Source organism: Ixodes scapularis, unplaced genomic scaffold, assembly GCF_016920785.2.
Source record: "Ixodes scapularis isolate PalLabHiFi unplaced genomic scaffold, ASM1692078v2 PGA_scaffold10__122_contigs__length_95168666, whole genome shotgun sequence".
Taxonomy (NCBI): Eukaryota; Metazoa; Arthropoda; class Arachnida; order Ixodida; family Ixodidae; genus Ixodes; species Ixodes scapularis.
In genome coordinates this window covers 49,245,961-49,265,078 of record NW_024609836.1, presented here as the reverse complement: position 1 = coordinate 49,265,078, position 19,118 = coordinate 49,245,961, and the positions used below count along the sequence as shown (strand labels likewise).

Here is a 19,118-nt window from a genome sequence, read left to right as displayed (position 1 = left end):
TCTGCATGGCAAGAGCCTACTTTCCCCAATACAGTCAATGCCTGACAGAAAGAGAAGTCCGCGGGCTCCTCTTTCACCCTAGGAAACTGCAGGTCCTAATGCGTCCTTCAGCGTTTATATTATCAATCGTGTGCGTAAAGGCCCGTTCACACTCTTGCGACCGAGTACGACTGAGAGAGACGAGATCTCTTACAACTTCTTAAATGTTTCTAGAATGAGGGAACACACTGACATTGTGGCGCCATCTATGCGGTGACCCTAGAACTGCATTTCAAAAAAGCGAAGGTTTTGCGGGATTTCCGAGGTCAAATGTGCGTAATACCCATAGAAAGGCTCGTTTATAACATTGACAAAAGTTTTTCGAGCAAAAAAAAAAAAAGGATATTGCGCGAGAAATAAAAAAAAAATATGCCGGACCGCCGAGTTTACACTGCTTCCCAATAGATGGCGCCATTGTGTTCTCTGGTTTAAGAAGTTTTAAGGAACCCAGGTTTAAGAGGTCGCAAGCACTCGCAAGAGTGTGAACGGGCCTTTACAGCAAAATAAGTTTTTTTTTTTTTTTTTTTTTTTATAACCCAAGTACCTACTCATCATCACACCAAAGTACCATTCCGTGTCCGCTGACTTTATCTCTGTTGTGAAAAGTCCAAAAGTCCATATAAATATGCATAGCTATCTCACTTTTTTCGGGTGAAAGAGTTGTCTGGCCTGCGGTCAGTATAGAATATCGTTTTGTCTTATAATCGTCGCTTACGTAAGTGATTTACTGGTAGTTTTGTGCGAGTTTGGTTCCTCGGAGTCGAATAGATCGTAGACAATTTGCATTGAATCTTGCTATATGCCGATATAAATCTCGATTGCTTTCTATATATGCAAAAATGATTTGCTGCATTGCAAGGAAAAAAAGGGAAAAGGGGTGCAGATGATTAGATAAGGCAGGAGAAATACAATTAGGAAAAGAGAAAGAAAATATTATTTTCCGGAGGAAAAATTATTAGTAACAATTAAAGTTGAAAATTTACAACGATTACATCACTCTTTGTGGCCAGGTATTTGGAGATTAGCGGCGCATAAGCGCTGTGATCGTCGTATATTTCTGTATTTTAGGGAATTTCGTAGATCGCACGCTGTTGATTGCGGGTCTTGCGGTGGTGTGCTCAGTCAACAACACTCAGAATAATAAAATCCCAAGCATTGCAATTTCGGCGCCATCGCAGTGAGATCGAGCGAGGACGCTCATTGGACACGAGTTTTGCGTCAGCTTTCGACCGGGCCTTGTGTCCAATCAACGCGCCGAAAGACGGTCGGCTTCGGGCTCGGGTCCAGTCGTCGAATTGACGCCCATCCGACTGCGATGACGTTCCACGGAGTAAAAGCAGGATGTCCGCAGTCCTTAATTATTCTAAGTGGTGGGGACGCAGTCCGCGTTTAAAGTGATGGCTCGAGCTACCGCTAGAAACGCAGAGTCCTTGCATATGATCTAAAAAAAAAACGTCTATACTTTGGGACCGTGATACCGTCCTCGCGATGATTTCGTTTGTTTGGCGCAGTTGTCTCCTCATCCATGATTTAGCTGCTCTTGAAACTCATTTTTGCGATCGAATATTTTATTGTATTCTTTCCGGCCTATCGAAACGTTTGAAAGCAACGAATCGCCCGGCCGAAATAGGCCCGCAATAATCGCAGCAATCTTATCCCTCCATCCTTTCTCCCTTTCCTATCACTTCCTGTTTATGTCTTCCCCTTACGTTTTGTTGCTGCCTGTCGATACTTTAAGAGAAGCCAGTTCATTTATTGATAATTGCAGCGTTTACGAAAGCCAAACAGAGCGAGCAAGTCGGTAAAACTGTGAGGAAGCGAAGCTATCAAACGAGAAAATACACGCGCCAATACCAATAGACCCTTTCCGGAATTCAGTGCCATCTGGTGACTCAAATGGCAGTTAAACTTTTACCGTACTAACGGCGACAATGAACCTGTGGTCTGCAGTATTTTAAGGGACACCGTCAGTTTCGCAAGCCAACGGTAAACGAGAATGTGCGCTTCATTGTTCAGTTCTTTTTTAATCTCCTTCAGTTTCGATGGTGAAAAAAGATTCAACCAGTCAGAACGAAGCACGAACCATGCATAGACGCCTTGACAGAGTTCGATGCAGCAAGGGACTTTGAAGTCGATTCTGTGCTACAAACAAATTGACTGCGCCCGAGTTAGAAATGAACGCTTACGCAGCTCTCGCATCCAATTCCTGCTTCACGTCGCGCTAACGTCTAGAATGTATATGCCTCGAATCATCTGCTCAGGAGCATCTTCAACTTCTTCCTTCATCACTAAACAGAAGGCAGCCATTAGTATAGCACATATGCCATCTTTCAGATGATGATAGTGATCAAAATGGCCAAACTGAATACCTGAAAGGGTCTATTGCACGAACGCCGAAAACAGCCGGGAGTGCTTCTCTGTGTTCATTTCTACTGGTTTATGTAACCGCCTTAGTTGAAAGCAGAGCAATCTGATTACACGTTTGCTCAACTATGCACGTGAACACCAAATATTCAGACGCTTCTCGCTGAAGCTAAATTTCTGTAGAAGCGGTCTGAAAATTCCCCGTTGCAATTCACTGATATATACTCAAGGGGGTATTGTAGTAAGACCAAGCACCTACATTAAAATTTTGAAAACGTATATGCTTCACCAGCGGAATTCCATGGTAGAATTACGAGAACGCGTATACTTGGCTTCTCAGCTACACCTACCGAGTATATGGATGTGTACAAAGTTTAGGGTCGTGAGCGTACGGTGACGTGCACCAACAAGGCGCGCGCTCGCATGGGAGACTATATGTCTGTTAGAATCCTCGCTGAAACTGAAAGATTGCTCCAACATGCCAACGAATCACCAAGGCTGACTTCGAAGCCTCCAACAAAGTGCAGCTGGATTAAAAGCGAGAAATGCGCGTGTGTGTTTATGCACCTCACTGTCTGAAGCGTGGCCTCATGCAATTTCGCCGACCAAGGCGGATCGAGATATTTTCTTTGGTGCGCGCTGTCGGCTGTCGATGCAGCAAGTAGTGCATGTACTCTGGAGCATGCAAATAAACACTGAGAGGATTGAGAATCGCCTTCTGGCGATATTTCGAAAAAAATTACTAAAATTTCAAACAATCGAGCCTCATTTTAGGCAGTGTTGAAATGATGAATAACTGCCCGCGTAGAGCAGAGATATTCGAGCTAGAACCACTAAGTTCACCGCGCTTAATATATCGCCTCTCCACGATCCGAAGATCGTGTCGGTGCCGCATAGTCTTGTACACGTAACTCGATGAAACTAATGAATTTTGAGTACAACTACTCTAATTGAAAAGGTGTTCAATTAGGTTACTTGATCACTTGAGAGAAAAAGCGATTGGTCGTTACTTGAAAACAAAAAAGAAAAAAAAAACGTTACTTTTTCGATTATTTCAGAATTTCGAAACGACAGATTTTTTTCTGTCGGTTCGAAAACGGGTCTTTCATATACTGGTCATTGCTGCATTAGAATCACCTAATTATAAAATGCTTAGATTGTTAACCCATTATTGCTGGTATACCATCTTTCTGTCGGAGACTTGTTTCGATGATTTCTAGGTAATAAACTTGTAGAAACAGAGGGCGCCATTAGAGAGGGGAGGGAAGGTGGTAACTCGCAAGCAATTTTACTACCTCCAAAACAATCGGATTTTTTAAACATTATTTCCTAATAAATTGTTCAAATGATTACAAAATTACTCCAGAAAGTAATCGGATATAAGTCACTTGATTACTTGTAATGAGTTCCGTATACAAGTCTGGTGTCGCCATTATGTTGCCTGGCGCAGAGCAGGCGACGCCTGTCATAGTCACGGTTTAAAAAGAAATTCGACTTTCTGAGTTCAAAAATTGAATATTGGGAAAATCCGAAAGATAGAAATTTGCTTCCCCACAAGTTAACATTTCACAATTATATATAATAGACAAGATGATTCAAGTGTCGTTCTTCTAATATGTAGCTTATTGGGTGGCTGAAGGTAAATTCCCTATAAAAAAAATTTAACTTCATTCTTCCCCTTCCACTTTATACCTCCCTGGCTGCGCGACGTCATTTATGAGCGAAGGTGCCGGTCAACTCGACATCACGTTCGCTCACGAGACGTCGTGATTGGCCAGCGTGCTTCCCCCGTCTTCTAGCGTTTTTTTTTCTTTATTGTTTTCCGACAGCAGGACGCCAGTTTTGAGCTCAGGCGAAGGCGAGGAGGAAAATTTGTAACAATAAATTGCGTTACGTCTGGGTGTTTGACTTCAATTCGAACAGTTAAAGGAAAAAGGTGAGACTTAGACGTGTGCTCTCTTCTCCGTGTAATTATCAGCCTCGGCGGATTTCAGATGAAGGGATCATAATCATGGTGCGTTTGCTAATTCATTAAAATCTGAAAATTTTTTAAGTATTTGTTTTTGAGGCAATGTTGCAGTTGACGTCAACTACTAATGGAGGCCAGACCAATTTATAAAATTTGCAGAAAGGTACTTTTTTTATATTAACTTACCAATTTCCGCGTTTCTTTCGCCCAATTGAAAAACGACGTACAAAAAGAGAGCCGTAAGCACCGCGCACGGTGACGCTTAGAAGATTGAAATTACTGTCACAAACGAAAAAGAATTGAATCTCCAGAACTGATCCGTTAGTACCTAAAAAAACGAATACATTTGTTTTTCGATTAGCCTGGCACCTAATAATAATGCCGCTAATACTAAAATTGCAACGTGGCCCGTAAAACCCATAATTCAAAAGTTAATTAAGAGATCTTATGGCTATCCTAAAAAAACAAAACAAAAAAACTCCGCCAATCTTTTTTTTTTTTTTTTAGTTTTCTATTTGGCTGGACATTTGCAGACCGCATCATAACCCTTTCTTAACTAATAGACAAAATATTTTACAAAAATAAAAGTTTTTTGTGAAATTATTGAATTTGGTGGTTACGCCGGTCGCGAGTGTTCCAGGAAGCGACTCTTTACTTGCGACAATAAAAAATCCCCACTTTTCCCTACTCGCGTACTTCACCGGCGGGACGGCGGACGGGCGAACCGGGCAGCCAGAAAGCGGCTTTCCGGGAGCCAGCGATCGAGAATATTTTTTCACAGCTTCAAGGCTGAAAGTTTCTTTGCAATGGGTTGCAATCTGTGCTCCGCAGTAGATTGTAGGTACTATGCCAGGAAAAACATTTTTCCCCTTTTGTTTTTGTTTTCGTGGGATGGCTGGGAAAACTGGATGGCGGGGACAAACTGGGGAGAACGATGTTTCAGTTTCGGCAGCGAACAATATGTAACTTTTTTAAAATTTGCTGGACTAAATCTGGGGGAACGAGATACCTTTTCAGAAACAGAAAGCCATCCGCATTCAGATGATGCTTTGGAATAGGTAGCTGAAAAAATCGGTGGAGTTCCCCTTTAACACGACATTCATGTCCTGATCTAGAGTTCGCCTAGCCTGATAGGTACATACTGAAAGCGACACTTGTCCTGTCACCGCCTTTTTTCTCAAAAAGCTGTTCGAACTGAAATCGAACGCCCCGTATGTACAGGGGCCTTAGCTCCGAGGAAAACCAATAAAGTGACGGTATGGTGTGCGTCTCGGCTCGCGCTTCACTCTCTAGCGTGCTGGTCTGTCCCAAAGAGTTCTTACGAGGAAAGTGAACCGCAGGAGGGAGGAGCGTCTAGAGGCGGCGGGGGGACACCTACAAAAGCAGTGAGAGGAAATAATGGGCTGGAGCGAGTCGTCGGTCGTGTCCGCCCCAGACTTTAGGCGACGAGGAAGTGTGCTCCTTCGTTCGGGAGGCGGAGAGGAAGGGGACGTCTGCCTGCCCACGCCCAAGCGGCACACTTCCACGCTCGCCCGCGCGCAAGAGTGACCGAGGAGCTGTTCAACCGGAGGACACGTCATGACAGAAGATTACCTGTCTCGTTCTCTCTATCACTGTCTCTCCCCCTCTCACCCCATTTTCTCTTTCTCGTTAGAATTACGAAGAGTGAAGCATCCATTTTTGCCTGTCCTCGGCGAAATGAAAGTTCACGATTGGATATACCACTTCGTTTCACCCTGCAGACGCCGTCCTAGGCATGTTCCTTTCTTGCATGACGGCCCTCTTGCCACCTTAGTTACCCATAAACCGTCTGCAGATATGTGTTCAAAGCGTACGCGTGTGTAAAGCAAACTTGCCTGGAACATCCCTGAAGCGTGTCCGAAGATAAATTCTGTCATAATCTCCCCGGAGAAGACAGTGTCTTTCGTATGATGTACACGCGTTGTTACTACGGCTTCAAGCCCCCCTGCCCATACACTAGACAAAAGACGCGGAGGTTCTCCGCAGACATAATGACAGAAATATCTGCGGACACGCCTCAGGGATTTTCCAGGCATGCGTATGTACGCGTCGAACAAGTCAGCACACGGTTTTTGACGACCATGGAGAGAGTGTCATCATACGAGGAGGAAGCACGCCTCGGACAGTGCCCGCACACTGTGCTTTGTACGGTGTGTTGCTATGCGGCCGCGGCAACACACCGTGCAGTCAAAGCAACACAAACAGGCGCGTACACACATGCCAAAAGCCTGACGTTACCGTGGACTCTGCGCGTGGTTGGACGAGCCGGCGGATGAGCATTCACGCACATAAAGACGCGTGTGTGTAAAGACGGCTAAAGCCGTGACTTTGCTCTTTCGGCACTGGCTTGATTGGCCCCTCGGCTCGCACTCCGAGATGCAGCAACAAAAACAGTCACCCCCCCCGTCGAGATAGCAGTGGGAGAGGGTGAAACGGGAAGGGCGGCGAGGAGGATTTTCGTACCCCGCGGAAAATGATTTTGTAAGTAGGCCTTGAGGTGAAACAAGGCGTACATGTTCCGCTTGTCTTCCGGAAATATACGCCTTTTAAAGAATCCCGTGCTGCTTGTTGATAGACCTGTACCACGCTGCAAGACTGTATAGAGCAGCCGACGTGCGTCAGGTGTCAAGTTATATTTGATGATGTCTTGAAGTTTATCTCGTAGTACCCGCTGAATTTTTTTTATTTTTAAATGTTTCCCGCTTGTCTTCCATTCTGCGGGATGTGCCGATCTTCGAATGGAGCGTATTCCCTGATCGCCAGAGGTGCTTTTCTATCGAGCATGTACAGGCAAAAAAGGCCCGTTACCTTTTTCTGTGCTCTAAACGTTGCTGTCTTCTGCAAAGGATGAATAACGTTATCCAGAGGGCGAGCTGCTGATCGCATATGAATACTTACTATAATTTTCAAACAAGAGTATATTTTATTATATTCAGTCTCATTGAGCGAGGGCTCCAGATGCTCCATATCAGCGAAAATATGACCGTAGAAAGAGACAAGAGATGCGAGCAATGATGTCAATTATAAATTGTGTTCTCCGCTATAGTGCAACCAACCTGTGCTGCGCTGTCCTCGCGCAACGCAGCAGAGGCAGGTTGTACTATTTGTCCACGGGGCGCGGTGCCGTCGGGGCCGAGATGCGCTCCGATTGCAAACTGAAACTTAAAAACCCGTCGAATTTGTGCGGTTTTTCAGACAGCCTCCTGCGCGTGCCTTCTATGGTTCTCCAATTTGTTGATTTAGTGTTTTTCAATAATGCTCAGCAATTTTCTAATTGAAGCCATGCCCTTAACCACAATATTAAGAAAGTTAATTACCAGAAATTGATTAACAATCTAATTGTCCCGGACTTTAATAATTTTCCTAAATAGGCCCCTGGCCCAGGACCAAAACGACACAAGTCTTTTCTCGTTGCCAGGAGTAGTTTTCACGATATCGAATTTGTCCACTTTTTGTGAAACACTTCATATATATATATATATATATATATATATCCGCAAACTGAAACCAAACATGCATCCAACATGGCTGAGACATGTCCGCAAATACTTCTGTTATCGTGTCTGCAGGGAACACCGTGACGTTTGTATGAGGTATGAACGGCGCAACTGTGGCTTTAGTGTTGCGCGCTTTCCTATAGTGGGCAGCTTTCAGGCAACCTAAACTCACAACCTTGTGTCTCCCATACATGTCCCGAATAAAAGGCTTCTTGTCTCCGCAGATTACTTTGTAGGGAGCGTTGTATTGTGAATCGTTTCATTTTATGACTCTGTTTCTTTTGACAAATTCATCTGTGAACGTTTGTATAGTCATGTTCAATGAACGCACCTTGATGTGAGGTTGCTTTTGGTTCGACGTTGTAGAAGTTGCATCGGGTTGTATAGAAAGACGAACTATATAATCTGCGATGTCGATGGTTCAGGATGTGTAGGCCTTGCTTGTGGTAACTTCCCGTGGAGACTTCAGAGCTGTGCCACTTGGTGCCAGCTTCGCTGATGAGAAAAGATAGATCTTCTTTAAAGGCGGACCGAATACCAAGGAGCATTTTTTGCAGCGGCTCGTAATGTGCTGCTGCTGCTATTCGCGGGCAAATACGTGCGACAAAAAGAGACCGAGCAAGAAATGCGAACAGACAAGGTTTATTGTCATTGTGCGCGCTTCTATTTGCTGCGGTACTGAAGTGCCGTGACATGGGCACAGAAAATGAAAAAAAAAAAAAAAACCCTAGAAATTGGAAGTAATTTAGCCTACTGAGCTATCCGATGGGCTGGGAGTGCGGTCTACAGGTGAGAGTGAAAACGTTCACCCATTCCATGCGCACGAGGGCAGTATGATGTGGTGCGTATTAGAGTGTTCCAAAAAACGTGTGAGCTCGGCGACAGGTTTCGATTAAAATTGTAGTTTTGACGACAACCCTTCAGTTGTGGAATAAAAACTGCCAAAAACCGGTCATCGCGTTTTTGAATTCAGACAGCGTCGCGATGCGATTCAAGCCACATTAGTCACCTGCGCCTATATTGTACCCTGAGTCGCCCACCATTGAACATCAGTCACGTTCACGTAAAGTACAGACATAACTAAAAAAAAGACGCAGCGCGGACAAGGACATTTTCTTCGGCGTAGCAACACCCTATACCATGGCAGGGTTCCCAAATCTTAGCCGGCGCCGCCGGCCGTCTCGACGCGTGGGCCTAGTCAGGTCGTTGAGGATCGCACCCTTTGCAGGCTCTTGTCTCCTCAAAGCACGTGGGTGTAGAAGCCTCCAGGGCCGCTTTTAACCCCCCCCCCCCCCTTTCCCTCGCCCCTGTTTCTCTGTTTTCCTGCTCCATCATAAAGATTCTCTACAAGAAAAAATATTATATGCATTTACATAATCTCAACGGAGCAGACGTTCGTGCTCACGTCAGTTAACAAGCAAAAAAATAAAGGCCATTTCGAAAATTGGAAGAGGGTCGAAAACAACGACGTACATATGTACTCCGTTTCGTCTTACGATGAATCGCAGAAAGGGCTACGAGTCATCAAAGCCAATGAAACATCGTATGCATGTCACGTGACCATAGGAACGTGCGGCCGCATAGTCACACGATACGTTTACAGTCACTGGTTGGCTAAGGATGGTCTGTAGCGTCCGTGGCGGTCCATCGTATGTCTGAGATGGAGTATAGTCTGATTTCGTAGGGTGTCAGCAAAGGTCTTAAGACGCGCCCACGCTGTCGCCACGCGCTAGCGTTTTTTTTTTTTTTTTTCATGATCAAACGTTAAGCCTACATTATTTTTCCTAGAAACTTTGTGCAGTCTACCTGATTCTTCGCACTAAAAAGAGTCGTTTTTAATCGCTTTATACAGTTTTCTAGCGTATAGCCGTACACTAGACGGAGGAGTTCAATGGCTGCTTAAAACTTTTCGTTTATGTGGAACAGACGATTTTACAAATTCACGGTTTGAAAGCATGGTGATGTCGGTACCAGGTGACCATTGCGAGTGCGTTTGTCCCCAAAGAAGCTTTAGAATGACATGCGTGTCCACAAAATTGGTCATTATTTTGTAGAGAAAAAAAAAAAACTTTCAGCATTTCCACCCTGGTGAAAAAGGAAGAGCAGCGGAGCAGTAGCTTCTATTCTCGGCGATAGCTTTCCAGACAAACGATCTGCTCTTCTTTCGCAAGGGAATCTGAAGCGCTCGACGCAGTGGAAGCTTAGGCGATAGCGGCTTCGCGGAGGTTGCGGAACCATTCGCGCTGCTGCGCAAGTCGCCGCTCTTTCCGCTCCCGTTCTTCTTCCTCCAAAGAAAGGTTGCTGCCATCTGTGAGCGACGGCGGATACCAGTTGTCTGGTTGCCGCCGTCGCTCATAGATGGCGGTAGCTGTTCAGGGTTCAGTGTCATTTCTAACCCGGCGAACACGATCCTGGGGAAACCTGTCCTTAAAAGCTCCGCTGTAATATAATTTTCCTTTCGGGGACAAAGTTGAATGGTTCTACATTAACGGCGATCTTTTTTTTTTTTTCGGCCACGCGGTAGAATATTAAGGTTGGCTAAAACGCTTCAATCGCAGAGCATTTCCAGCGCAGTTACGGTACAGCGGTAACAGTAATGATCTGTCAGTAACACTACGCTATATACTATTTAGGCAGTTTTAGCATAGCGTTAACGCAAAGAGAGGCATCGATATGCCGAGAGCTCGCGCTGTAACTTCTAAGCATGGTCTTCAGTGCGCGCTGAAGCAATACGGTGTCCACGGCAGGGCACTGTGACTTTCCGGTAAAACTGCCTTTTATTTGTCTTGAGATTCAACCTCATACAGTGCACTGCGGCAAAAATATATAATATTTTTCTGGAGAAAACGCCAAGGCTACGTGCCAAGATAGAACATGTCGAAAGCGCTGATTCACGGATGTAGCTCGTGCAAGTGGAAGCTGCTAGCAGACACAACTCTTTGTGCTTTTAGTGTGGCTGTATGTTAAGTACAACAGTTTGTGCCCGTATCTTACCTTTTTTTTTAGTACAATGTTTTGTGCTCTTAGTAATGCCTGTGTTTTGTTGTTTTGTATGAGTGTAGGTAGTGGAGATGCCCCTCCCCCTCCCCCCCCCCCCTTTTTTGCTGTAAGCAAGCTTGAAAGCACCGCCATATGGTTCGTCAAATATAATGAATGAAGAACAGCACGTGACCACGAAACACTTTTGCTGACGACACTCAAGCCCAATCGCGAGTCCAATCAATTTAAGGACATTAATGCTCTAGATTCCATCTCAAGAATCACAGTAAGAAAAGTTTGCCTCTTTAGAGGAGGTCACTAATCTCCATTTTTACGTCTTGAAATAACATAATTCTACCTGCAGTCAAGATCAGGTTATTTGTGAAAGCATACACGTTTCAAACGCAAACATGCATTGTGTTTTTTTCTCTCCCAGCGAAATCTGGTACGAGCTACATCGCGCAGTGTACGGATGTGCAAAATGTATGGTTTTCTTGAGGGCATGGGCATAGACCTTTCCAGTAATCGCTTTCTGCGTGCTACCATCTTCGTCTCAGTGCTGTGGAACGCGCCTTGAGCTTGCACAGGAGCTCTCTTCCGCGAAATATGAGACGCCGCGCAGCGACCAGTGACGCAGCGAATTTCACCCGGGTGATAACCGCCGGATAGGGCTACGGACCTTCGCGAAAATCGCCCTCTGCGCGCTGCCATCTTTGTCTGCTGGGTTGTGGAACACCTTCTGAGCACGCTATGTTGCTCTGCTGTGCGGTAAACCAGAGCCTGCGCATGCGTCCACAGCTCAGTGACTCGGCATTTTTCACCCGGGTGATAAGCGATGGAAAGGTTCTGAACTCAAAAAAAGAAACGTCATCCATTGTGTTGGAGGCATTGTGGCGTGCTCCCACAATGAACATACCAATGTCACGCACGCGCCTCACCTCATTATCGCTAAACCAATCATAGACAAAAGAGGCCGAGTGATTTGCGCTTTTGACGCGTGTAGATTGGTCCCATTTCCTCGTCGGCTGCCTCTGGACTTAAGCTGAAACCAACTATAGTATGTTTACCCTCTACACGCGATAGTGCGGTCTAAAAAACTCGCTACTACTTTCTCTCGCGCCCTACTAATTCTCCCGTTCGTGCCTCTCTCTTCTGCCTCCCCTCGACTCTCTTCCTCCGTTCACCCTCCTCTCCGTGGCACACCGAGAGCGCAGAGCAGCCCTCCCCGAGATGAATGATCTGCCTAAATGGGGCTTAGGCGTGCTGCATCAGAGCGCGTCCCTTGTTGTTGTTGCCTCGCTCGTGTCGAGGGGCGAGATAAATCATCCGTTGGCCTGTAATTGCCTCTCTTCCGTTTCGCCTTATACGATGTACCGCTGGGTACGTTGCGAGCCATCGCGTGACTAAAGGCCCCTCAGCGTCGATGCGCCCTCTCCTGCAGGTCACGTGACACTCTCACATGGCCTTGAATTGATGGCGATGGCTTCGTAGCGTCCGCTGAGGTCCATCATGTGGTAAAATAGAGCATAGCCGTAACAAAGGCCGGCCACTCTGCATTAGACGCAAACACTACGGGCGTCTCCAGCGCGCACTGAAGATGCCTAAGCACTGCTAAAAGGACCGCGTTTGTCGTCTGCATATGGATATTGAGTCTATCGTGGAGGCATGCTTGGCGATGCGCGCTACATTTTGTACGAGAAAAACTTTGTACTGAACGCGAGCCATAGATTAGGTCGTCTGGAGACTGTTGAGAACGATTGTTTAGCGCATTCTTCTGACAAAGTTATCAAAAACGGTGTCTCGTTCTTGCGGCCTAGTAGAAACGAGAATACTCGAGAACCGTTTCGTCGTTTCGTCCAATAACCTCATGTCTGATTCCCCATGGCGGCGATCTTGGATTTGTCTGGACATGCGAATCTTTGTTTTTATTTGATTTACTTTAAATAAAGATATATCGAAACCTTTCGATTGGTGTCTATTGCAACATAATTTACGAATATTTTGTAAAAGCCTAGGTATTGGGAAATATATTATCCAGCGAGACGTATAGACCTTTACAAAAATTAAACTGCCTCGGTAGCCTTTTGACTTTATGAAGTAATCAAGAATGACCGCACCCGATCATTACTTAAGAGACTCTGAAAAGTCATTCGCGCGAAGGCGAATAGCGTTATGTGTCCTCCAATTGTGCGACCTCTAAACACTAGCCAATAGCCGACCAGCTTGTCTCTAACCTGGTGGAAAATGGCTCAGGAATATTTTATAAGTAGTATTTGTGTTGGTTCCCAATGATGCAAAATATTTACTCTTTTAATCCGAGTCTCAGTATCTTACTATATATGTATGTAGTAAAATGTGGGTATCAGCTATATCAAAAACAATTAAAGGCTGAATTTATCACACTCCTAATTAAAGCTTTTGCTCTTGCTTTTTGTGCAGGTACGCCACCAAAGAACAAGAAGGCAACTACGAGACTGGCCAAGTTTTGAAAGGCGAGATAGAAATTCCAGAGAAGGCACCATGGACATCGACAGCGTAGCACTGGAGTCGTTCCTCGAGCTCAACTTCCCATCTGAGCTCAACTTCTCAACTCCTATCGACTTCCACTTCAACAACAGCAGCAACAATCACAACAGCGGCGAAACGGTAGCTCAATGCACACAACAGTCCGCCGTGAGCAGCAACCCATTTCCACATTCCTCGACATCAGGCCTCAACCCCGCAGTCCCGCTGCCCAACAACCCCACCTCCCAGCCGCAAAACTCTGGAAGACCACTGCGATCCTGTCGACTCAACCCGGACTATAACCTGAGACCACGCTCAGTCCAGGTACGGATAGAGTCTGAACAGCGTCGAAGACAAGTAACCAAGAAGGAGCCCAAGCCCAAGCAGAAGCCGCCTCCTCTCTCCAAGTACAGGCGAAGAACGGCGAACGCGAGGGAACGCTGTAGGATGCAGGAGATCAACAGGGCCTTCGAGGAGTTGCGGGCTGCCGTGCCTGTCATCCCCGCACTGACCAAAGAGGAGGAACGCCAGGAGGAGTTGAGGCGGCAACAGGACAAGAACGGCGACTCCAACAAGCTCACCAAGATCACCACGCTGCGGCTGGCCGTCAACTACATCGCGGCTCTCACGCAGATCCTCAGACAAGCGGACGAGGCCGACGAGAGGGCGTCTGAAGTGGACTCGGTGCAAAGCCTCGATTCTCTCGAATCCAGCTTGGACTTTGGGGACGATCCGTTACTGATGCCTTCAGACCTGGTCGGCATGATCCTCGAGTCAGACGGAGAGAGCCTTCAACTCAGCGACGAGTCTACGCCTTGAAAGAAGAGATCGACTGAAGTAAGTGCCCCTCACGCTTGAAGACGATAACTCATGGTGTCTTCGTCGGATCCTAGGGTGCCTTCGTTCACGGAGGACAACGGTTGTGAGAGCTGTCTTCCAGACAACGTCCCGCCACTAGAGTTTTGTGACAGTCCTACAATAGGGATCGGGTAGTTGCCGCCATGTGCCGACTGAAGGCTCCACAGGAGATGTCCGTCCACATCCACCGGAGACAGCATGACGTCCCCGGTGCTGAACGCTAAACACTTTCGTTTTCAAGATATGTGCCTTATTTTTGTTATTGTTATTTCTGCTATAGTGGCAATGTAGACGAGTGATCATCTTACTTAGATCACATCGCAAACATCCGAGTGATCGTGTTTGATGCGCTGCTTTCAGAGCAGGTTCTCTGTAAGTGCGACGTCGAGCTTGCACCTGGTGCCAGCCATATCATGTAGTGCCATAGCGTCCTAGATAAATATTATGCCCCACATCGGGGGCTATTGCCAACGCTAGTTAAACACCCTACTATTGCTTGTGCTCACGAAACGATTATCCTACAGAGGCTTGAAAAAAAGCTACAGCTCACAACCTGCCATGACGTGTTCAAGATATTCCTATAATGAGGCGTCACTGACTATGCACCCTCGCAAGCGTCCAAACTGTCAAAATCACGCAAGTTTTTGTTCATAATACGTTTCTCATTGACATGGATCGCTGTAGATTGTACTACAATTTCGCTGGACCAATCAAACGTAGAATGCTTTCTATGGTATCTTATCATCATGAATGAATTCACAGTATGCTTGCGCTTGGGTCACGGTTAATGATGACTTAAAATGAAAAACAAATTAAGGGAAGAATGGTGCGCATACCTTGAACATAACTCTACTTCTCGCCCTAATTACGTTACTGTAAGACGTAAAATTGCATTTATGCAATGATAACAACGCCTACGAATGACCTACCTTAATGACCTCAACGTACTGCGACATACTAGATAGATGCATTCAGTACACCGGCCTAAATATTCAGTTGAAAAATGACTGAAACTTGATGCCTTCGCTTTTGAATTGTGCACAAAGCTCAACAGATTGTGAAATCTTCTCATGTGCCATACATGTTTGGTAGCTTATAATGTGACAGATGTCTAGTGAACAGAATGTTAACTTCCTGCGCAAGTGTGTGATGATATCGGTGATATTGGTAAAGATCTACACTAGTAAAAGTAATAATTGAGGTCGATGAGGCGGCACAGAAAGTTAACACTCAGCTCACCAAGGTTGTCTGTTCGCACTAAGGCCGTACCAGAAACACGACCAGCTAGTCTTTCAGCTATTCCGCTGGAGCCATACATTGCTAGGCTCGTTTTGCTTTGATGCACTGCTATCTTTCAAAACGTTGCTCAAGTGCTGCATTTGATTACATTCTAGCTGAGTTTGTAGTTATACCAAACTGTCCATATATTTGTGCCAATGTACGGGCACGAAACTTTCTGTGACGAGGTGCTTTGAAGGCTAAGCAACGTAAAATGCGAACCAACTAAAATCTACTTTCACTGTACGCGACCATTGAGGCCTATAGCTACTCTAGAATGCCATATCTCTCTATATATTATTATTGTTATTTCACCACCTGCCAAGCTAAATCAATTTCCTTACATAATTCATGTAGATGGTTAATAAAAGGTTGGGAGGGGGTCGAGAGTTTAAAGCATTTATCTACTTACAAACATTTGAAATTTGCGCAGGTAGCGAATATTCAAAAGGTTCATGCAATGTTAGTTGTGTATAACTGGCTTGAAATTTTGCTCCAATACTTTGTTGTCGCAATATTTCGTCGTATTCTATCTTTGTATTATGTGCCGAATGAGTGGATGGCCATAGTGCCTTTGTATGATTGAATAATAATAAATAAGACAAGAATTGTGCAATTTCAAAGAAGAGAGGTTATAAGCAATATAATCGCTAACGTTTCGTGAATAGAAAACAATTTTTTAAGGGAATATAAATCAATCATTCGTTGGTTTTTGTGTATCATTCTGTTATGAGATCTCTTTTACGAGTGCTGTTGCAGACCGTACCGAAGATGTTGCTCTTAAAATATTGTAGTTGAGACATAATCACGAAGAGACACACTGCACGTCTGCGTTCGAAGCAAGATTTGATTAGATGACTTTTCGTTTTACTTAGTTTGAAAACAAAACAAAAACAAACAAAAAAAAAATAAAATATGTACACGTGCAAAAATTAAAAAAAGAGAGTTACGGTTTGTGTTAAAAAAGCAACAACAACGTAATTTTGACAAGCTGAGAGCAATTTTGATCTCCAATTAAAAATTATATGCTGTTCTCATCTGTTCTTTGCTGTGTTTAGTTGAGTGTGTATGACATGTATGTGTATGGACTTTTGCGTGTTCGGAAACGAAAAGCAGTTAATTCTGGTGCTGAAATGTGGTCAATGCCCTAGTATTAGTGTTGAAAACAAAAGAAAAAGAAAAAGTTCCTCTCGGTGATTTATATTTCATAGCAGGTTATGAATTGGCAGAAAATGTCGTAAATGTTGAGACAGTCATGCTGAAGCCATCATGACGCAAACATTCCCTAACAGAATGTAAAATGGAGCATGAAACAAGAGGAATGAAGTAGAAGTTTACCCCTGTTTTGTTATACGTCTGTATTTGCACGTGATCACTAATGCAGATACTGCCCGGTGACAAAAGTAATGAAAGGTTCACAAAGTGCCCCAAACATACTTTTAAAGCTTGTTGCTCTGTTAAAGGTTTTTTTTTTGTTTTTTTGTTTTTGTCAAATTTGTTTGAAACATTTATATCTGGAACAACTCGAGCAGCGATGCGCCTAGTATAGTATATCTATAGTATGTAAATATGTCAATACACAAGCGGGAGTGGCAATACGTTGTTTTATAGTTGATAAATCGAAGAAATACCGGTGTTTTATTGCTTTTTTGTACCTTTTTGAAAGAACATACACTATTTCTGACGTTAATTACGTCGGGTTCTGTTGTTGTAAGCTGAGACTTGCATCAATGCCTGAAAGCAAGGAGGCGTGTGCTTGTATGCATGTGTAGAGTGTGTATGTGTGCACATTACAGACACGTTTTTTTATATATGTCCCTTTGGAAATGAAAGAGGAATAAAGTGTTTCATTGAAAGCAAACGATGCGTGTTGTTGTTCCTTCAAGAGTGTTTGATACGAATTTGTTTGACACGGAAATTTAAGTTGTTTATTTAGCATACAACGAGTATTCCTAGTTAAATGGCAACCTCCATTACCCCCCAAAAATTGACCATAATGTGAGTTCTCCATAATGACGTGACCAAGCCTCATGCATTTACCAAGTCGAGACGTTTTAGTGTTCGTGTCGTTTTTTGCCTGCAGTCTCGGGGTTTATATCATGGTACCGAGTTCGTCCTCGAAAACGTTGTTCATATAGCGAGGTATATACTGACGGGGTTCATAATAAACGAGAAAAGACTGCAGCTCTGTAGGTTTAGAGGTTTTAAGAACTCAAAGGTACCCACATAGTAGTGACCTGTTTTAGTATATGAAAAAGCACATCCAAAGATCAATAATCGAGGGCGAGTGTGGCAGTAAGGATTCTGGTAGATGCAAACAGGTGATACATTTCTTTAGAACTGTTGAGATACGTCGGTTATGTAAGCGACATATACATACAAGATCAAAAATATTTTTACCACAGCTTTAAGATGTTCAGTTTGTGTACTCTTGCCCGTAGAGTGTCGTAGAAATAAAAAAAAATGAAAGCATGCCCTGTGACGTCAGAATAACCAAGAGCTTTTCCTCACATTGCATCAGTAATCGCGGTAGACATACACTTGAAATGTCAACACGACACATATGGTTAAACTGACAGGACCAAGCCAAAGGTGCGAAAAACACTCAAGCAAGTTTAAACCTTATGCCACATGTAAGAAATCTAGCTCAAAAGTATTTGATAGAAGCGTGACACTACATGTCTTCTCGTGAAACCCTGAACACATCTTTATCGAACGCTCAAATACAGACACCTGCAGTAACCAAATTTACAGCAACATAACTTACGAAATCCAAATTGCTATTTTTTTAGTATCGCCTAGCTACTAGGCGTGTTTCGGACCTCTAAAGTACGGATTATGATTACGTTTAAGCTAGGCCAACGCTCTTTCTGTCTGTTTAGCAAAGCGTACCGATAAATGTACAACGAATATAATCACGAAGAAGCGGTGCTCTTGTAATGTTTTAATGTGAAGTTTGGCTCGGTAACCTCACATAATGTGCACTCATGTCACGGTCGCACCTGCTTGTGAGGATGTCATTTGAAAAGCGTTATCCAAAATGACTCTTTGACTTATTTTTGCGGCAATACATACATTTCGGAACACTTAACGCTGTAGTGTTAGTTCCTTGATGTGAGTCGCTGAAAGGTCTGATGCGCTGGAGCTTAAGTGGCGTCCATTCGCAATTAAAATAATAAACCGCCAATCAATTTGTCAATTCGTGAGATTGTCAATGTCGACTGAATGACAGTCCATTACGCCAGTACCAAGCTCAGTTGTTAAAAAAAGAAACAAAAAAGACGCGAACCCCTGTGACAATGTAAAAGATAAACCGTTTATGAAAACTGTGCACACGCCACTTCCTCATAGAAACCTGCACTTTAATAACTATTTCAGTGTCAGATAATTTAGACGGGATTACGTCTCGTCGCGTCCTCGAAAGCTTAGGACTCGCTCGGTAAGTGCAAATTCTATAGACCAATGAGCAGCTCTGACGTCACGCCGCTGCGGTGGCGCTGCTGTCATCCGTGCCCACGCGAAGACGCTTCACTTCCAGCATGAGCAGACGCTCCACATACCCCTGTCATGGCGTCACTTCCGGTCACCATGAGAGGGGGATGGAAAAC

The 19,118-nt window shown here is 44.5% G+C and overlaps 1 protein-coding gene across 1 annotated transcript; it reads left to right on the top strand.

The window, feature by feature from the left end:
• Positions 1 to 13,389: 13,389 nt before the first annotated feature.
• LOC8023404 (twist-related protein) lies at positions 13,390 to 14,366 on the top strand. The gene has a single exon (XM_042288749.1). The coding sequence runs from the start codon at positions 13,390 to 13,392 to the stop codon at positions 14,191 to 14,193; it is 804 nt and encodes a 267-aa protein (XP_042144683.1). The 3' UTR covers positions 14,194 to 14,366.
• The last annotated feature ends 4,752 nt before the right edge of the window (positions 14,367 to 19,118 follow it).

Bases quoted from the DNA above. Each gene is read 5' to 3' on its own strand.
- LOC8023404 (XM_042288749.1), top strand. From the start codon at position 13,390: ATGGACATCGACAGCGTAGCACTGGAGTCGTTCCTCGAGCTCAACTTC.